Below are 21,634 nucleotides of genomic sequence, written 5' to 3'. Positions count from 1 at the left end.
GTGGCCATAAACGATGGTAATGCAGTGGTAACAAAGTTACCACTGCATTAATGCCGCATTACCGCACCCCAGGAACTATGGGTTTGGAGGTAAGGTGGAGGAAACATTCTGCCACCTGGCTGCCCGAAACGGCGCACTTTGGTGGAATTAACACCAATGGTAATTCCGCCAAAATTCCCATAAATGGGGACTAACACTGTCACTGACAGACATAGTGGCGGTAGCGGTAAATCCATTTGGTGGTATCTCAGTGGATTTACCACCGAGATACCATGTAATAAGGCTCAAAATCTGCAAAGCAACCCGTGTTTCAAGGGTGGTATGCAATATATATAGGGCAAACTGGCAAGCCACTGGCGGCAGGGGCAGCATGAGAGTGCAGGCTGGTGTTCTCTCTTAAACACTTTGCTCTCAATCATAAAAATACTAAGTCACTGTGCCTGCTCCCTGATAACACACACTTGACTGATAACACCTTGTTTTTATAGAGTCCTTGCAATGGTACACACATTATCAACCTCCCAAGAATGAAAAACTATGATGTGCAGCAAGCACCCAACTCAAGTGAACTATATGACCTGCAGCTGAACATGAGCTGTGCAGATGTGATTGGCTAGTGACCAGCGATCAGTTTGCAATGATGTACATTGTGGAACATGCTACAGAAAGTGTCAAAGTGGGCAATTAGGTGTGATTGTATTGTTTTAGCTCTGCTGACGCAGCCCTATGCTTGAGAAGGGAGGAGCGCAGTGACCACATGTAGCAAGGTAGCGCTTAACCAGGATGGGGCCATCTACATGCCATTTGGGCAAAAACCTATTGATTTTTAAGCCATATCAACCCCCGTAGAGGGATTTCTATAGTCCAGATTTTCATTTCAATGGGAGCACTTGAGTTTGTGACCTTAGCAGAATATAATCAAAAACCAAGAGGCTGACTTCTGAAATTAAAACCTGACTTTTTGGACTTTCTAGAAGGAGATCCCTGAACTCATCCAAGGGATGCTTGCGAAAGAAGAGTTCACCTGAGAACTGAAAAGGCATCTTTCGATACCCTTTACATGGACATGATACACTTACATTGTGGGGATCAGAAATTGGGATGATGTGTTTTCAAAAAATACATTTTTTAAACACCTTCTGTAATTTAAATGCACTGACGAACAACACTGAGTTAGAGCCAGGCTGGAGTAGACCGCTTTTAGATTTGCACCAAAAAAGTGCTATTGAGGGACCTTAAATAGAGAAAAGTCTTCTCCAAAAGAGAAAACACTTCAATTCCTCAGAAAGGCAGCAAAAACAAGATGGAGAGGAAACCGCTAGAGCCTGGCTCTGGACAGAGCTAACCAACAAGGAATCTAAGATTAGCCTTTCCACCGCTTAAAAGCTTAGCTTTCTTTCACAATACTGTCCCTATGGCAGGTATCCCACTGGTAAAATGTAAAAAGAGGCTAATATGTAAGAACATTGATTTATATGGGTATATTTACAATGGAATAATGAACTGGTGATGGACGCAAAGTCTACGGTATGGCATGAAATATCTAAAAGAGAACAGTTAACAAACAAAAAAAAATGCACTTACTTTTCTCGTACAGCTCTAGCATTCTTTTCATTGACTACTCCAATGGGTTTGGCGAGGTCTCTGAACATGGCTGGGTTGCTGAGGTCCAACTCTTCAGAAGTGTAATCACGCAGCACCCAAGGAAACTAAAACCAATGATAAACAACTAGAATGCATTTACCTGTGTCTCTAAAATGTTCGATTTCTCATGAAATAACACTCCCTAATTTTGTTCTAAGCATGATAGACAACACTACATATTTTGTACATCCGTTCTCCCATTAACCTGTGCATAATAGCTTCATATGCAAAAAGTTCATACATGTTAAATGCAAATGCAATCACATCACCTCTAAATTGATATGTATATAGAAAATAATATGTTACATTGCCCACAATAGAGAAGCTCTACTTTTCTGGATTCATTTGTTTATAATATGATGTGGCATTTAAGCGTGCCTGTACACAAGTATTTGAAGGCGCAACAAGACAAGGAGAGGGACACAAAGGGAGGTCAAAATAACGATCTTACTAGGCCTTGTGTCATTCAGATCATGAAAGTGCAGGGAAGAGGGAAGGGGAGAAGTGCCAGGGGGTAGTGAAATGGTGAAGTGCAGTTAACTCACAAGTGCAGTTAGCAGGTGGCTCATAAGTGCAGAGAGAAGGGACTATAGGGTTGCAGATACAGACCCTAAAGTGCTGGGGAGCCCGGAGGCAGTGCAAGGGCAACTGAACATGCAGGAGCCTGGGCCAGAGTTCAGAGGGTGACCAGGTGACCAGTGCGCAGAGCAGTCAGGTGCATCAGCAGGGGAGAGGAAGAGAGAAAGTCGAAGTGAAAAGGAAGGTCTTGCGTTGCTTCTGGAACCAGAGGTGGTTCTGCTCAAGTTTGTGAGAGGCAGGGAGGCTGTTCCAGAGGGAGGCTCCAGCCGAGGAGATCGATCTGCCCCCAACTCTCTGCTTGGAGAAGCATCTGACCCTCAGAGAGTTGGAGGTGGATGAGTGGAGAGCTCGAGAAGGAAGATGTTTTGGAAGAGAAAGTCCGAGGTGGAGCGGTCCCAGGCCCCAGAAAGCCTTGTGGATGATTCAGAGGGTCTTGAAGTTGATCCTTGCAGCCACAGGGAGCCAGTGAAGAGATTTCAGAGCTGGAGAGATACGATCACTGGGCTTGAGGCCAAGGACAAGTCTTGCAGTCCTGTTCTGGATAAGTTGTAAAGGTCGAAGAGTAGAGGCAGGAAGATGTAGAAAAAGGCTGTTGCAATTGTCCAGCCTACAGAGGACCAGAACTCTGGAGACAGTGAGCATCTGGGGGAAAGTGAGAAAAGGAAGAAGACCTCTGAGGAGGTGCATCTTATAGTTTGACTTCTTAGAGACGTCAGAGGTGTGAGGAGAAAAGGAGAGGGTGGAGTCGAAGATGACATCAAGGTTCTTAGCCTCACAGGAAGGAGCATGAAGAGGGCCCAGAGTGGGGGGGGGGAGAAAAGAGAGAGAGAGAGAGAGAGAGAGAGAGAGAGAGAGAGACACTTAATGGCATTAAGGCAGAGATCATTGGCAGCACACCATTCCTGAAAGGTGGCCTGACATGAGAGAAAAAGCAGAGCTGGCTGAGGGGAGCCTGAAAAAGAACTAAGTGTCATCCGCATAACATTGAACATTTGAGCAGAAAGTAGCAATGCAGTGGGCAAGATGTAACAGGTAGTGGTTGAAGAGTCAGGGAGAGAGGTTAGACCCCTGGGGAACACCACAAGTAGAGAGAGAAATAGAAGAGAGGAAAAAGACAAGTTGGACCGGAGATGGTTGGTTGGCGAGAAAGGAGGTTAACCAGGCCAGGGCCTGATTATAGTAATACCAAGGTTGTCATGGAGACAATTGAGCAGGATGGCATGGTTGACCGTGTCAAAAGCAAAGGGCTAAATTGAGGAGAATGAGGACAGAAGGGAGATTAGAGTCAGGATTGGAGAGCAGGTCTTCACAGGTGTTCGGGAGAGCAGTTTCTGTGCTTCTGGCATCTCCAAAACCAGACTGGTGGTCATGGAGGCAAATAACAGATTCAGTATGTAGATTAATGGGCAGTGGCCAACTTTTCAAAGAGTTTGCACAGGAAAGGTGTGATGGAGATAGTTAGCCGGAGAGGAAAGATAAGCTGAGGGCTTGTTTAGAAGGGGGTGCACAAGAGAGTGCTTAAGGGGGAGGGGAAAGTTCCAGTGGCAAAGTAGTGATTGCAGAAATTGGCCAAGGCTGGAGCAGGGGTGTCGATGTGGTCCTTGATTGTTCTGAATGAGCAAGGGAGAACCTGCTTTGACAAGACATTCATAGATCGGACTTGCCTGGGGTGAACAGGGGAAAGGAGGAGGAGAGATGGCCTCAGGCAGGCCAGGAATGGTAGAGGAGGAGAAAGAGGGGGTAGAGAAAGAGAGGGTGGACAGGATGTCCCGAGTTTTAGTAGTGAAATGAGAGGCTGAGGCTGTGCAGAGGGCTTCTGAGGGAATAGGAGGGGTAGAGACTGCAGCAGGATTGGCCAGCTACTTGCAGATTTTGAAAAGTTCGGCCGAGTTGTTAAAAGCAACAGAGATTCAGGCTTGGATTTAGGCTCTCTTCATAGAGAGGACAGAGCGTCTGTACTGCCTTTGGAGCAGGCAGCAGGCCAGTTTGTCAAGGGGTGCGCCCAATACCCTCCACTTGCGTTTAAGGGAGGCAATGTCGGAATCGTACCAAGAGTTGCCCTTGGAATTGGGCTTCAAGCGGATCCTCATGACAGGGGCAAGGACGTCCAGAGTGTTAGAGAGATGAAGCGTAAAGAGAGCTGTGTCAGGGTGTGAGTCAGCCAAATTTGCAGGAGGAGGAGAGAAAGTAGCGGCGAAAGCCTCAACTGACACACACTTCATGGGTCGGATGACCGAGAATGTAGGTGACAGTGCTGGAGTCGGCTTGACCTGCGGGGAATAGAGAGAGAGAGAGAGATGGGAAGAAAGGAGAAAGTGATCACTCCAAGAGAGAGAAGTGGTGAGAGAGTTAGAGAAGGGGAGGTCTGAGGAGATCAGAACATCCAAGGTGTACCCTGCAGAGCGAGTTGGGCCAGAGGGAAGAATAGAGAGAGAATCGCAGAGGTTGCGAAAGAGTCCTGAAGAAGGGCTGGTAGCATGCAGGTGATGTTCAAGTCTCAGAGGAGCAGAAGTTGAGAGGTAGAGGCAAGGAGCGGTCAGCCCACTCAGACAGGTCATCTTTCCATTTCCAAGCTACTCCTTCATGTACAATTTAGACATAGCAAATGATAGAGTTACAAAAATGACAACAATTCAATTACCACAGGGTACTGTGCAAGGTCGTTATATGTTCTTCCAGCTATTGTGTTCAGTTGAATGAGATAGTCAAAGTTTGAAATGTCTCTGTTCACCCATTTCTGCAGAAAGAAAAGACAAAAGTAATATACAAAATAAACCAAACAAGCCATCCTAGTTAACAAATGTCAGCTTTTTCAGTGTTTTACTGATATACCATGAACAAAAGTCCTAGAAAATGGGATGCATAATTAAGTAAGAAATCCGTCCTGATTGTATTCATAAAGCGTATCTTGATGTGCTTTAGGTCATGGTGCTCACTTCAAAAGAGTGTGAAAATGGATTTGCTCAACTATAGACAGAATGAGGTTTATGCAACTGCCACTAATCTCTGCACTGGGACAAAAAGGTGTGTATATAGAATGTTACCTTACTACGCATTAACAATGAGAATATTTTCACGTAGTACTTCCAAATGTCAACAAACAAGAGCAAAGCTTGAGTTTTGTATGATGTGACTAGGAACCTTGATGTGGAAAACAACCATTAGTGGATACCTCCCATTTAACAAACATATGTTGTTTATGGACCCCAGTACCCCACAGTTAATCAATTTTCCCTTTCCCACATCATAAGCTGTCCATCTGGACCAGCACTTCAGGGAGAGTACAAAGAGTCATATGGGGGACGATAGACAATATACAAAGAACCTATACCCCTCACCCATATGTCTCATGGCAACAGATACTGCTCACTCTACTACATTTGCCAGACTCCTTCAAATCAGTGCAGTGTTGCTCCCTGAGAGAGGATCATCCCCAAATTTGTCACAGTGGCAGGTCCAAAGCTAGCTCCTGCTCTGTCAGTGAGCATTGCAGTGACCTGCAGTAGACTTGTCACAATAACAGGCCTACTGCAAAGTATAAGTGTCAGGGAGCAGTGCCTTGCTCAGTAGTACAGCAGGCCTATTACAATGGCAGGCATTCTGCCAAGAATAGCCCTGCTGCTATATACAGTAAGCACCATGCCAAGCATGGTAGCAAACCGGTCACTGTGACAGGCTTTCTGCCAAGCTCAACCAGGCCCAGAGGTAGGGCACCCAGCCTTATCTACTTCCCTCTGGTCAGAGGAGTCTCCGGCAGAAGCAGAACAAATGCTGAATCACTGCCGTAACATCTGGCAGACCTCATAGCAGCTGCCTGCAGCATGTAGAATGCTACTTTGTGTATTCTGGTTTCGAATGGCGCCTTTTGCTTCCAGAAAGGAAATGCTTCTGTGTAGTAGTTATCTTTTCAATGAAGACCAAGTCAGGTTTTACCTCTTACATGATCACTTCATTGATCACAGAAGGAGAAATTACTTCCCTGTAATGTTCTTTCTATGGATTCTTCTCTCGCAGATTCCTCAGATAGATATCCATTCCAGCGTTAGCTTCTCTGAAACTTTTTAGATAGGGGGTGTAGTACAACTCAACTGTCGATCCCTCTTGAAATCGTATGCCACTCGTTGGCTTTGGACATGACATCACTACGCCGCCGCACCCGAGTTCCCCACCTTTTCCCCCCCACAAACTCATGAGCAGCGGAGGAAGAATCCAAGGATTCAGGCTGAAAACAGCCAAACAAAAAAACTTTTTATTTCTTTTTCAAATGAGGAACACGATTACACCAAACACCTGTGTTACCAAAGAAGGCCTCATCAGAGCCTAAATCACAACTATTCAAAACCTCGCCTACAAGAAGGGGATAACCACATATAGACTGCAGACCTCTTTCATAGTGGGGCCGGATGGGAGGGTGATGAGGAATCTGGGGGAGAAGAAGCCATAGAAAGAACATTACCTGTAAGTAATTTCTCCTTCAATGGATTGCATTCTCCTGCAGATTCCTCATCAAATAGACTCCCAAAGCAGTACAGACAGTGGAGGTGGGATGAAAGCTCTTAAACAAGGAAGCTCTGCAAAACTGCCCTACCGAAACGGGCATCCGAAACATGTGCTACATCCAGGCAGTAATGCTTGGTGAGTGTGTGGAGCGACCATCACGTCGCTGCCCGGAAAAAATGTCCTTCTCTGGAACGCCCCTTTGTAAAGCAGAGGCGGCTGACATGCCCCTGGTGAAATGTGCCCTGATGCTTGGTGGCAAATCTTTCCCTGCCGTCTGATCACACACTACAATGCAGAGCTATCCATCGAGAGATTGTCTGTTTTGACACATGCAAACCCATTCTGGACAAAGAGAAAGTCACAAAGAATTGGTCTTCGCGGCTGAATTCCGTCATACTTGCCACATAAAAGCCGTGAGCCCTTTTAGGGTCCAACCAGTGCAGCCTCTCCTAATCATTGGAAGGATGCAGAGAAGGGTAAAACCCAGCAAGTCGATGCTCTGCGACACGTGGAATTCAGAGACCAACTTAGGCAGGAATCCAGGCTTGAAGGTAAGCAACCCGACAGGACATGAATGCATTGGCTCAAAGGGCGCTGCCATAAAAAATGCAAGAACCAAGTTTAAGTCCCAGTCCGACACCACGAACGGGGTAGGCAGAAACGTATTTACAAGGCCCTTCAGTAACTGGGTCCTAACCGGGATCATGAAGAAGGATCCTTGATCCAGAGACCTCTTAAAAACAGACAAAGCAGCAAAGTAGCCTTTGACTGTACCAACCTGAAGGCCTGAGGAGGCCAGTGACAGATGGCACTCCATCACTGTAGTGGTGGGAAAAGCGATAGGTTCTATCCTGCGTGCCCTGCATCACACCTCAAATCTTCTCCATCTGAACACGTACATAGATCTGGTAGATTGTCTCCGTGCAGCCAGTAGCACTTAAAATACCGCTTTTGAGAGGTCCCAGTCATTATATCTCATCCTCCCAAGAGCCACGCATGTAGGTTGAGGGATTCCAGTTTCCGGTGTAGTAACTCACCTTCCGACTGGGATAGGAGATCCTGTGGTCAAGGCAACTGTAGAGGTGGGCAGATGGTCCATTCCAAGAGTTCTAGTAACATGTGCTCCTCGTTCAATCCGGGGCGATCAAGATTATGGTGGCTCAAAACCTCCTCAACCTCCTGAGAACAAATGGGATGGCAGGTACTGGAGGGAAAGCATAGTAGAGGTTGAAGACTCTGAAGACTCACTCCACTAGGAATGCGTCCCCTAGTGCACCTCTCACTGGGAATTTCCTCAAGCAAAGCTGTCGGCACTTCTTGTTGGAGCTTGTGGCAACAGATATGATATGATATGGTATTTGTAACGCGCCTATACACAAGTGTTTCAAGGCGCGACGAGGCAGGGAGGGGGGGAAACAAGGGGAAGACAGACAAACGATCCTACTAGGCCAGGTGTCATTCAGATCGCGCAAGTGCAGAGGTAAGGGGAAAAGGAGAAAGTGCAGGGGGAGGAGGTGGGGGGGAAAGTGCAATACAAGGTAAGTAGCGTAATAAAATAATAAATAATAATAAAAGGGCCAGCTGGTGGCAAGTGCGAGGTAAGTGCAGAGCAAGTGCTGGGAAGGGGGCTGTAGGGATGCAGTGACAGTCCCACAGTGCAGGGGGAGCCAGGGAGGCAGTGCAAGTGGAGAGTGGCTGGGCCCTGGACCGAGGTCACAGAGTGGCCCAGATGCAGGTTTAGTGCAAACTTCAGTGGGGAGTTTAGCAGGTTTAGCAGGGGAGAGGGAGAGAGAAGGCAGAAGCGAAGAGGAAGGTTTTGAGGTGCTTCCGGAACCGGAGATGGTTCTCCTCAAGTTTCAGGGAGGCAGGAAGGCTGTTCCAGAGGGAGGCCCCTGCTGCGGAGAGAGATCTACCCCCAGCTCGTTGCTTCGAGAAGCGGCTGACCATGAGGGAGTTGGAGACGGATGAGCGAAGGGCTCGTGAAGGCAGATATTTAGGAAGAGAGAGTTGAAGGTATTGTGGCCCCAGGCCCCAGAAGGCCTTGTGGACAATGCAGAGGGTTTTGAACTTAATCCTCGCAGCCACTGGGAGCCAGTGAAGAGATTTCAGTCCTGGAGAGATACGGTCCCTGGGCTTGAGGCCAAGGACAAGTCTCGCAGTTCTGTTCTGGATAAGTTGCAGAGGGCGGAGAGTGGAGGCAGGCAGATTAAGATAGAGGCTGTTACAGTAGTCCAGCCTTGAGAGAACCAGGGCTCGGGAGACAGTGAGCTTCTGGGGGAAGGAGAGGAAGGGAAGAATACCTCTGAGGAGGTGCAGCTGGTAGTGTGACTTCTTAGAGACGTCAGAAATGTGAGGAGAAAAGGAGAGTGTGGAGTCGAAGATGACCCCGAGGTTTTTAGCTTTGCAGGTAGGGGCAGGAAGAGGGCCAAGGGAGGCCGGCCAGAGAGCTGCAGGAAAGGAGGGAGTGGGTGTGGAGATCTACTGTAGGGGTACACCACTGAGAGAAGATCTCCTTGAGAATTTCCTGGCACACTTCCCACTCGTGTGAGACCGTACTCTGCTTCTCAGACCGTCCGTCCACTAGTCTGTTCTCCACTCCTGCCAGATGTACAGCGGAAGCAGAGATCTGGTTCTCCAGCAACCATAAGGTACAAGTTGCTTAATTGTAACCCTTGTTAATGATCATGTGAATTCATGCAAGACACCATGCTGGAGAAGGTGCAAGTTACTTACCTGTAACTCTTGTTCCCCAGCATTGGTCCTGCATGGATTCACATGTGAACCCTTCCTCCTTCACCTCTCTGGCTCTTCTTGGTTCATACTGCTACTTTATGTGCACCACCAAATCTAGATGGCCACCAGGGGTGGAGATTAGGAGGAGTGCCATTGGTGCGGGGCAGTATGGCCAAAAGGACACTTATAGGCTATAAAGGAGATGAGCAGTTTAAGTTTCTTTTTACCAAGGATTCCCAGCCTGACGATGGGGATACAGCAGACATATACACAACCACGGGAAGTGGCACGGCTCACAGAAGCAATACACTTACCCCTGGAGCATACTCACCTCAAACAAACAGGTTGTGTAGCACCGCTTGGTCGACCCGGTTCTCCTCCCTGGAATCACTGTCAACACAGTATAATTTCATGAAGGTGTGGGTAGACCTCCACATAGCAGACCTGCAGATGTCGAACAGGGGAACACCAGAGAGAATGCAGTCGTCGCTGCGATGGTTCTGGTGGAGTGGGCTCTCGGCTGGCCTGGAAGCGGTCTGTTGGCCAGATGATGGCAATGCATGATACAGCCAGAGAGCCACCTGGAGATGAAAGCCTTAGAGAGGGCCTTGCCATGTCCCACAGTTCCAAAATTGATGAAAAGCTGGGATATCATGCGAAAGTCTTTCATGCGTGCCACAGAGAACATCAGGGCACGAGCAACGTCCGGCAAATGCAATGTCCTTTCAGTAGGTGAAGAAGCGGTCACGAAGAAAACTGGCAGAACCAAAGGCTTGTTGAGATGAAAGTCTGATGGAACTTTTGGCATGAAGGTAGGATGAGTTCACAGAACCACTTTAGTGGCGTGAAAGGGCAAATACGGCTGCTGACAGGAGAGGGCCTGACCCCCCCCAACCGCCACCCGCCTGGCCTAGGTGATCGCCACCAGGAAAGCGATCTTCCACAATAGAAACTTCAAAGGGACACACTTTATTGGTTCAAACGGAGACCCTATGAGCTTAGACAGGACCATGTTCAGGGCCTAAGCGGGGGTGGGAGCATTCACCAGAGGGAAAGTCCTGAAGAGACCCTCAACGAACCTGTGCGACCACAGGGAGAGCTTGTCCGGAGCCTGTGTGTACCGGAATATGGTGGCCATGTGGACCTTGATGGATTTATGGGAAAGCCAGCTCTGGCCAGCGAGAGCAGGGACAGCAGGAGCTGCGGAGCAGATACGCACAGCAGCGCGATCCTCAGAGACTGGCACCACACTGAAGGGCTTCCACTTATGCCTGTGGCAAGTCAATATAGAAGGGAGCCCTGGCCTTAGCCAGGATATTATTGCATTCTAATGGCAGGTGAATAGTGCCCAAATTCTAGGGCTGCAGGAGCCAGGCCGTGAGGCTCAGTGACACTGGGTTGTGTGCAGGATTAATCCTTCTTCTCTAGAGAGGAGGTCGGTAAGTGGAGGCAGTTGGATGGCCGGAACCACTGATGGAGGGAGAAGGTCCGAGTACCAGATCTACTTCGGCCACGCCGGCACAATGAGGATCAGTCTGAGTGTGTTGAACACACGTAGAAGTAGTGGAATCGGGGGGAAGGCATTCAGGAAGAGCCCCTCTCAGGGGAATGAGAAGGCATCCCCTAGACTCGTCGGCTGAGGATATCTGCTGGCAAACTTCTGACACTGGAGTTGGCAAAGAGTTTGATCTGAGGAAGACATCACTCACTGGCGCAACACTTGCTGAAGCTCCTACTTGTGGCAGGACTTCAGTTCCCTGCTGAGAGAATCCACAATGGTGTTCTTGATGCCTGCAAGGTGAAAGGGGACGAGGGACATGCATTGAAGAATGGCCCAGCCCCATAAGCACTGGGCTTCCATGGAGGAGGCGGGAAAACCATCCTGACTAAGATGTTTGTTGTTACTACAAATGTGGACAGTTCTTATTCCAGGAGGAGTGAGAACCTATGACTTTCTTGAGATGCTTTACTGAACCAACAGAACTTTGTGAACTTGAGTACAAGAACTTAAGAACTGTATTGGAACTTTGTGTTACAGTGGATTTCCTAGTTTTCTTTGAACTGTGGCGAAAACACTTACTTGGATCTGGGGAAGGGAAGCTCACCCACGTCATGAAAAGAGAAATTGGGCCTCATTACAAGTTTGCCGGTCTGGGAATTACGGTACCGGTAAGCTTTCTGGTACCATAGTTCCTGGACCAGCAAACTACGAGTTGTGATCGCGGGTGCCTTTCTGCCCGCCAGGTCTGACCTGGCGGGCAGAGCGGCACCCGTGAGCACAGCATGTCGGATGCACCGGCACCATTCTGAGTGGTGCCGGTGCATCCCACCTCCCCATTCCCATTGAGCCCTATGGGACTCAAATGGGAATGGGGAGCATTCCATTCCGGCGCCCGCAAATGGGCAATTACAGGGTCTGGCAGGGCCGTAATGACCCAGTAATTGGCTATTTGCAGGCACCGGAAATTTTCAGAAATTTGGCGGCAGCCAGCCGGTTTTACCGGCAAGGCTACCGCCAAACTTATAATGAGGCCCATTGATCATATTGTGAATCAGGTCATATGTTATGTATTGTTGAATTGAACTGCAATAGATTTCCTTTTTGCTTTGCTTGTTGTATAAGCGTGAGGGTTATATATCCCTTTGTTAGAGTTTCCTTTAGTTTATTTTAGGCAGGGAAATCCTCTTCAGGGTGGGGATAATGAGGCGTTTATCCAACCTGATTATTTAATAAAATGGCTAAAGTTGAAAACTCTTTACAAAGTTCAAATAGAATCTCCCGCCCAAGTTGTGCGCTCAGTACCATAAGTATTCCAAAAGACACACTGTCGGTTTATTCTAATCCATTTCCATTCTAACCACTTGTTGGATTAGCCTACAACTACCATTTGGCGCACGGGCCAATTGTTTCACCAATCCTTTGGCTTCCTCTAGGCTAAGTATTGCGTCCCTGTTTAATTTGCTTATTCATTAAACATGCTAACAAAAAGATGTCAGATTGGTATTTTTAGGCTAGAAACCTCTGGGCTAAGTAAGCCTTCCTGTTTTGATTCACTATACATTACACATACTAACAAAAAAGCAAATTAAAGAGGGACGCAATACTTAGTATAGAGGAAGCCAAAGGATCGGCAAAACAATGGGCACGTGCACCAAATGGTAGTTCTAGGTTAATCCAACAAGTGGTTGGAATGGAAATGGTTTTGAATAAACCGATAATCATAAATACAACTTGAATGTGTCTTTTGGAATACTTATGGTACTGAGCGCACGCCTTGGGGGCAGATTCTATTTGTACTTTGATTTTTCCCATTTGACTGGTAGGGTGTTGCAGTCTTCTCCCCTCCTGATGCAGAGAGTACAGACCAACATTTACTAATAAACCCTAAAGCAAGTAGAGCTGGTGCTGTGACACTATCCAAACATCCCACGTTACACTTTGCACTCTTTACAAAGTTGTCAACCTCACATTTCAGACCCCTCACAATTCCCTTGCAGTGCGGATTTGCAGCTACCGGTGCCAAGCATTTGTTGAACACCCTCAGGCCAATTTTAAGCCAAAGGGAAGGGCATTGAACTGCTGATGCCACACCTGGACAACAAAATGTAGGAACTTCCAGTGCTTGCGATTAATGGGGAAGTGGAAGTATGCGTCCTCCAAGTCGAAAGTCGCCAGAAAATCCCCTTCCTCCAGCTGGTCGAGCACGTTACTGCAACATGACCATCGTGAACTTTGGGGATTTTAGGAACTTTGTCTGTCTTGATGGCCTGGAGAGTGTCATCTACCACCTTCCCAAACAGGTTGTCCCCATCGAACGGCATGTCGATGACTTTGGTCTGCATGTCTATGCAGAAATGTGTGGCCTTCAGCTAACCTTGGCGATGGAGAGCCACACCATTCCACATCCGGTGGAAACTTGAATCCGCTATGTCGAGCGTGACAGTGATGGTGTAGTCCGAAACTACTTCTCCTTCCTGGAATAGGGCCAAGGCTTCAGCCTTCATGTCGTCAGGGAGAACGTCAAGGATGAGCCCGAGCTTGTACCACAGCTATGATATGATATGGCATTTATAACGTGCCTATACAAAAGTGTTTCAAGGCACTCCCAGTCGTACCTTGACAGGATGGTGAGGGTGTTGGTGGCTTTGATGGTGGATGCAGCTGTGGTAATGATGCGCTTGCCAGCCACATCAAGCTTCTTGCCTTCCTGGTCTGGAGGCACCATGGACAACGATGAGGGGTTTGATTACCTCTTTCTGGTTGCAGCACCTAGTCTGGAGAAGACTGAGACACTTGGGTGCCGAATCCGGAACCAAGTATTTATTCTCAAGCCTGTCACGCTTCTCTGGCGTGGTATTTGGAGCCTTCATGACTGCCAATCCATCTTCCCATATGTCGTCCAACAACGGGAACGACACAATGGTCTTTTTAGCAGACTCTCACCAATGAAAAAGGGAGCCCTTCTTCATTTCTTGCACCAGGTTGGAGACCTTGGCAGCCTTTGAGACGATCGATTGGAAGGAACAAAATTCGACAGGGGGTGAAGTCCTGGATTGCTCATCGACATCGGGCAGTTCCCCATCGCGGGAACGTAGTCATACTCATCTGTGTGAGTTCTGGTAGTCTGTGTGCCAGTATCTGTGTGAACTGGTCCTCTACCACAGGGGGCAGGGCCCCAAGCACTGGCCGAGGGGTGCCCTATGAGATGGTGTCGACTGATGCCGAGGTGGCCCTGGGGGACACTTGTCTTGATCAAGAGCTATAGGAGCTGCTGCTGAATATGCGCCAATGTATGCAGGGTGGTTAGGATGTTCAGGGACATGTGCCTTGGTGCAGGTGCAGGTGGTGCAGACGTTGCAGTCACCAGGCTCAAGCCCCTTGGAGGGCTAAACGGCTGGTATGGTTCATAGGACGGAGATCCCTCATGAGGCATGGGTCCATGGCCCACTTCTTGATCCGAATAAAAATCATTAGGCAGGTCCCTTCTCAGAACAGAGTGGGCAGGAAGTCAAGAGGTGGAGGCAAGTCTCTCACCAGATCAGAGCCTCTTTGGAAGGAAGCTATGACAGTAGCCTTCTGAGCAGGAACAGGTGCAGTCGTCGACAGGATTGTAGTCAGGACCATTGATGGAGATCTAGGAGGCAGAGAGACCCTGGGCGTGCTGACCGCCGTGGAGTTAAAGATCATGGTCGTTCACAAACTCTTCGGCGCTGAATGAAGACTTGTTTTTCTCGACTTTGTCGACGGGTTCATCGACGGGTGGCTTGTCGACAAGGTTTTTCGTCGATGGGGTGGTCGCTGATGGGGCGACGTTCCTAGTGGACGAAGTTGTCATCAATGCGGCTTGTGTCGCTGACGTGTCGACAATGGCTGATCCGGTGACGGGTCCTCAGAAGATCTGCTCTTTCACGATTTGTGCATGGACAGTATCAGCGATTTACTCGTGGATGGTGGTAACCCACCAGCTGGCAGGCTATCCATCGACATAGTCGATGAGACCGACCCTTTCCAGAACTTGGTCAAGCCAGCAGAGGAGACCGTTGACGAGGATGCTGATGGAGCGTGGGATTTCGCCTTCTTTTGGATCTTTGCAGGGGAAGCATCTTCAAAGGAGCACGACAACTTCTTACCGGAGGGCGAATGCTCAGAGGACCGCCGGCCCTAGACGACGCATGACTTTGTCCAGAGGCCGCATCAGAGGCCTTCCCTACCTCGATCCATGCCACCAACACCCTGGTGGTGATGCATCTTGGACTTCGACGAGAAGAACTGGCTGATGGTACATCCATTTGTGTCGTGGTCAGAATGAAGACAATAAAGGCACTTGAGGTGTCGGTCCTCGCCGAAGATGTTCTTCAGGCCGCAGATTTCACAGGCCAGAAGAGGCTTTTCTTCGTGGTATCAGCATTGATCGAGGTGTCGAGATTTAGGCCTAAGCCGTGGCCTGTTGGCGCCATGGGTTGAAGATCCGACGGTGGATTGAAGATCTTTGCCGACAACGGGTCACCGCTGCTCGTAGTCACCGCGTGATGATTGAGGAAGAGATGGAAGATTTCTTCAGAAAATAGCAAAAAAGAATTTGAGGAGCGAAGCACGAGGAGTCCCAACACTAGAAACATGCAGTAAAATCTGAAGCTGGATGGTGAGGCCACCAGAGGGCGCAGGGAAGGCGGTTGCCTAAGAGCCGAACTCCGTCCTCAGCCTTTGAGTAATCGCAGAGATATGGAGTCTTGCAGCACCTAATCCCTTGCAGGAACGACTTCCTAGACGTGGGAAGCTGCAATCGTCCAACGGAACCCAGAAAGTGGAGCCGTGGTTGCCCCCATGCTGCTAACTCGGGCGAACCTGCCCGAGACGGACCCCGCTGGCCTTGTGTCATCCTGTGAAGGCCGCCCTGACAATGAGGCGAGAACAAAGTAGCAGGCACTGGAGTGCGGCGGGAGCCCAGACTCGTATTGTCGGCGGGCTTGGGCCCTGCATCACCAGAGAGAAGGAGGAGGCATTACCTGCCAGCCTTCAGGTCGTGGTGGGTGGGTAGTGTGTGCCCTGAATACTCTGGGCCATTTGATTGTGCAGTGCCGGAGCACGCAGCTGAGGGACGGCTGCACTCGGCACCAGCGCCATCAAAGGAGGGCTGTGCTGCGCACAGCAGGCACTGGGAAGGGACACCCAACTGCAGAGCTGATACGTTGGGGCCACTGCGACCCAAGCGCCTCTGAGCCCAGACAGGGGGAGGGGCAGAGGCCCCAGCTGACGAAGAGGCGGCCGTGGAGTTCCACGACAGTCAATGAGATTATCTGACACCCCACACGGCATCCGCTGAGCTTCCTGAGCACGGGTGCGGCGGTGAGGGACAACAGAGCCGAGAGGACAGTAAGTGGCCCCCCCCCAAGTGCTCCACTGTCCAGGGGAAAAGCGCGGACCGAGGAGGCTGGTGTAGTGGAGGAGAAGCAGGCCTGGCCTATAGGGGCCTCCCCTACAATGGGGCATACCTTTCCTGCCAAACACCTGAGCTCACATTGAGGCCCAGCCCTGGAAACTGGAACACAGAGAGATGCCTCCTTGGGGAAAATGCCCTGGGACCCGGGCGGGACAGGAACCAGCCCAGTGGAAGACTAACAGGACCCTAGCGCAACACAGTTGAGTTGCTGGGAAACCACCAGCCTCGTCTGAAGCGGACCACCCCATGTCAGCTTGACGCGCAGCCCCGAGGAGTAGGAGTGAGCCGGGGAGATTGAGCTGTACCAGGCAACCTGATACCAGAAAGGACATTCACGAGCCAAGGCAACCAAAGCCGGAGCCAGGCCTGCGGACCCCCGACGACCCCTTTGGGGGTATCCCTTCAAAATATCCCCACGAAAAATATTGCCGTACATATGGCCGTTTGTCTCGCCATAGGCGATATTTTTGGGGAGGATATTTTGTGGGAGTGGGGGATGCGGGGGTGTCCCCCGCACACTTTAAAATAATGCGGGGGTGCTCCCGCAGGGTCCATGGGTCAATATAGCTGTAAAAATATGGCGATATTTTTGTATCGCAATATTTTTGCGGGGATATTAACACATGGAACCCCCTCTGGGAACGCCTATGAGCTGGAAGGGTGCTTTGGCGCGGTTTCAGTATCAAGGCAAGGGCACAATGGCAGAGGACAAAGGAGACGGGAGACTTGCCCCAGCCACAGCTGAACTTGGTTCTATTAAAAGTGATATACAGACTATCCTGGAGATCAGAGGAATGAGGACAGATATGGGGGTGAAATTGGTGGACTTCTCGGCTAAGGAGGTAGCCCTCGAGGACAGAGGAGAAGCTAATCAAACCTCCACTGGAGACGCAAATGGAGGCGTGCATTATAGAAATGGAGAGACGTGAGGAGGAGATGCACCTCAAGGTGGATGACATTGAGAACTGGGACAGACGGTACAATCTCAGGTTCTTCGGGCTGCAGGTGGTGGAAGACGAGTCACCAGCGGGCCTGGACCAAAAGATACAAGAAATAATAGGGATGGTCCTAGGCTCTAGGGAAGGAGAAACAGTCACCATAGATAGGGTGCACCAAGCCGGAGGGGGGATCCCGTGATCCACGCTCAGTCTTGGCGGGCATGCATTACTATGGGGACAAGATGAGGACCCTCGAAAAAGCGATGCGCATGAAGGAGGTGAAACATGGTGACTCAAGGGTGGCTATCTTTCAAGATCTCTGGGCCCACATGTTATTGAGGCAAAAGAAGTGCAGTGTTCTCACTAGATGGCTTCAAGAGAAGGGGTTGAGGTACCACTGGGGCTTCCCCTTTGCACTCGCGTTCGAATGGGAGGGTGAGCAACATCATCTGGTGGCAGAGGAGAAGATACAACGGGTCACAGACGATTTGGTGGGCCGTCGAGAGAAGTTCACCTCGGAGCGCAGTGGTCATGGACTGGACCCTAACCAGGGCCCCATGGGCCAGAATCGGCACGAGAAAAGTGCAGGGCAAAAGGAGTCTGGAAGTTTCAGAAACTTAACACCCCTCCAATGCGGAATGATGATACTTGAGAGGGGAGAATGAACTTCCTATATTGGCTCTACTTGTTGTCCGAGGGACAGCCCAGAACCCTTTCGGGGGTTTCACTGGAGTTCAAAGGGTTGACAGGGAGGTCCCTTTTGGCTGCTGGCAGGGCGGTCAGTTGTTCTGAACATCGGAAATTGAGGTACTGAGTTGGAAGGGAGAGGTGTAGGTAGGAGGCACACAGTAACTGGAGGGGGGTTTCAGGAGTTGGGTGAGTTGGTTTAAATTAGAGTCGGGAGGGGGTACCCCTTCACCCCCAGACAGTTTGGGGATAGTGGGGGCAGAAGGGCTACTCAATAAGATGCCCAAAGCAGGGGGCACATCCCTGATGGTTCGACAGATGTGCCCAACATGACTCGGGCACAGGATGGAACGCCTCAGACTGGGACAGGGGAGGGTGGGAAGGGAGGGGGTGGGAGGTCAGGGGTGGGAGGTCAGGGGTGGGAGGGGAAGGTAAGGAAAGAAATCTCATGCAACGAAGTTCATACGCAACAGGGGTCACGTACTTCATAGGACATACAAGGGGCAACCAGCGAAGGGTAAAGAAGGGGCATTTTGAGGTGGCAGTAGGTATGCTGAACGTGAAGGCATTGAACGCCCAGAACAAGAGATCCCTAACTAGCAATATGTTCCGGAAGCAGAAACTGGCAATCCTCTTCCTGCAAGAGACCCACTACTGGCAGGGGGTGGAATCACCGATAAAGGGTAAAGAGATTGGTAGGAACTTTTGGGACTCCCATAAGAACTCCAAGAAAGAAGGGGAGGGTATCCTGCTTTGTAAGTCCTTTCGACTGATGGGGATTCAGGTCAAGAGGGGATTTGGGGGGCGATTCAGGTATAAAAGGCATTCATGAGGGGACACAGATCACGCTTGCTACTCTGAACGCATCTAATGTGGGGCAGATGGGGTTCCCGATATACCAGCAAAGCCCAAGTCCTTTTCAGAATTCCAGTGGACTGATCCCTGCCACTACAATGAGGAACATTTCCTTGGATGCCGGTTTCAGTGATGTTAGGGTCCCAGACCCTTCTCTGTTAGTCAGTGGGTTTATCTCTGCCACTGGTACAAGGATTATTTCCTTGGATGATTGGCTCTCTTCTGTTGGGGCCCCAGACCCTTCTCTGGTGGTCAATGGGCTTATCTCTGCCTCTGGTACGAGGAAGATTTTATCTCAGATGCTTGGTTCTCTTCAGTTGGGGTCCCAGACCCTTTTCTGGTGTTCAGTGGGATTGTCTTTGCCACTGATATGAGCAGATTTCCTCTGATGCACTCTTCGCCTTGCTTTGGATCCCGTCCCTCCATGGTCCTCTGATAGGCTTTATGCTTGCCCCGGCGTGAAGTGGAGACCTCTCTACTCCCCCCACATCCCCACTGGTCCACCCGTGCTTCCAGTTTTCTTCTGGGACTTGCTAGCACGCGCGGGTCTCTCCAGGGATGGGCAACGGTCTCCTTCCTGCAACCATCTGCTTTGTTGCTGCTTTTGCGATGACTCTCCGTGTCGTGGCTCCTTGTAGTCTCAGCACTGTTAGGGGAACTTGCGGTTCACCTCCTCATGGAGGTTGTGCCTCTGCCTCGCCTGCTTCCCACTGGGCTCGGTCCTGGCGATGCAGGACCCGTCACAGACTCCCTCAGCTACTCGCCGGCGTCCTCTGCAGAGCCCTCTCTTCGGGTCAAGTGCAGACTTCGAAGCTCCTGGGTTCTCCAACGAGGAGGGAAGACGAAGAGGCCTCCTTGTCTTTCCACTTTATAGCGCTTACTCCCAGTGTACCGTCAACATATGTTGTCAATGGCTTCTTGGTATTCCTCATACCTCCTGTGAGCCACCTTATCTCAGTATTAGCATAGTCAGTATTCCTGATGTTTGCTGCGCTCTTCTTCGTCCTAGTATTTTCTGTCTTGGCTGTACGACGGACACAACAGAAATACATTGGCTTACTTTCAATATAATGGTTTGATATGGAGGGGGGGTGTGATGTTGTACAACGGGTTGTATCCAAGGTGGTCGTCCTTATCCCCAGAGGACGAGTCCTTCCCCATGAGTTCTTCCTGCATTAAACCACCCTAGAGGGACTATCGAGTAGCGGCCGTATCTCCCTAGCTTCATGGGAAAGAGCACCCCCCTGGGGAGAAGTGACGATACCTGGCTCATCGTTACAGACCAGTGATCTTTCAGCAGCCACTGCAGAGAGCGCATGAGCAGTCTGGCCTCTGGCACCAGAAAAATGCAGGCAGCCATGAGACCTAAGGAAGAGGAAGAACCTAAGAGACGGAGGAAGGAAGCCGCCGGTAGGATGTCGTGATTCTGAAAGAGATTGACCATTTGCCTGATACTGGTGACTCTCTCTTTTGGGGGGCGGGGGGAGACTTCCCTGCCTGGGTGTTCAGGACTGCTCCTATGAACTGGAGCTTCTGCGTTGGTGCGACATGGGACTTCTGGAAGTTTAGGGAGAAGCCCAACCGGTGTAGCAGTGAGAAGGTGTTCTCGAGCTGAGTCGATACTTCCTCTGTTGACCTCCTTCGAATCAGCCAGTCGTGACAGGAACAGGAATACGTGGACACTGGATATCCGGAGGTGTGCTGCCACCACTGCCAGAACCTGGGCACAGAGGTCAGCTCAACGGGGGGTACTTTGAATTGGTAATGCATGTCCCCTATGACGAACCTTAGGAAACGCCTGTGCTTCCAATGGATCAACACATGAAAATAGGCATCCTGAAGATCTACTGACACCAACCAGTCCTGAAGCTGCAGAGCCTGAAGAATTTATTTCAACGTCACCATATTTAACTTTTTCTTCCTCAGGAACTTGTTCAAGGGTCTGAGGTCCGAAATTGGACGAGTCCTCCTTCTTTCTAGGATACCAGGAAATATCAGCTCGATCCACTCTGCTTGTGTGGCACCTCTTCCAAGGCACCCTTCATTATCAGGGCCCTGAGTTCTTCCTCGAGCTCCTGTTCTGGTTGTTGGTGAGGGGGAGGTGGTCTACCTGGCGGTTTGCTTAAAAATGGTGGACAGTACCTCCATTTGAAGAGCTGCAATGCCCAAGCGTCGGAGGTTATCTCCATCCACTGGGGCAAGTGTTTCCAAATTCTCCCTTCAACCGGAGAAACATGAGTGGGGGACTCAAACGGCTTGGTGGGCCCTGGCGCAGCTCTGCTCCATCCCAGGATGCATCAAACACCTCTGCCCTTTCCTGGCTTGTGGGTGCTGTGCCCTCTTCCCAAACGGGACATACTGCCAGTAGCCTCTTCTCCTTGAGGGGAAACCAAACGTTTGTTTAGGCAGTTGTTGCACAGCCAGGCCCAGTGACTTGCCAGCTAATTTGGAGTCCATGAATTTCTGCAAGGACTCGTCGGCCCATAGGGCTGAACAGGCGCTCTCCATCGAAGGCTATGTGCAGCAACTTAGCCTGGACATTTGGAGAGAACCCAAAACTGGGCAGATACGCTGCCCTTCTTAGCACAGTAGCTGATCCCATTGTCCCGACCACACAATCTGCAGCATCCAGGCCCGAATCCAGTGCTCAGCAAGCCACCTCCTAGTTATCATCCACAAGTCGCAGAAAACCATCTCTTATCTGCCCAGCTGGGATGTGCTCTGCTGCCTGCTCAACCAGTCTCCACAGACCATGAG

At 50.0% G+C, this 21,634-nt stretch overlaps 1 protein-coding gene across 3 annotated transcripts in view; it reads right to left on the bottom strand.

Moving 5' to 3' along the window:
* The window catches only part of NBEAL1 (neurobeachin like 1), a 2,018,929-nt gene that overhangs the window by 430,969 nt on the left and 1,566,326 nt on the right, over positions 1-21,634 (bottom strand). For all 3 annotated transcript variants that reach the window (XM_069615520.1, XM_069615521.1, XM_069615522.1), the window contains 2 exons: positions 4,865-4,960; positions 1,585-1,709 (listed from right to left, as the gene is read on the bottom strand). In XM_069615520.1, the coding sequence (XP_069471621.1) occupies positions 1,585-1,709; positions 4,865-4,960 (221 nt within the window). The remainder of the gene's footprint in view (positions 1-1,584; positions 1,710-4,864; positions 4,961-21,634) is intronic.

The sequence above is a fragment of the Ambystoma mexicanum genome, chromosome 9, assembly GCF_040938575.1.
Source record: "Ambystoma mexicanum isolate Mex_15411 chromosome 9, UKY_AmexF1_1, whole genome shotgun sequence".
Taxonomy (NCBI): Eukaryota; Metazoa; Chordata; class Amphibia; order Caudata; family Ambystomatidae; genus Ambystoma; species Ambystoma mexicanum.
This window is presented reverse-complemented; position numbering and strand designations above follow the sequence as displayed.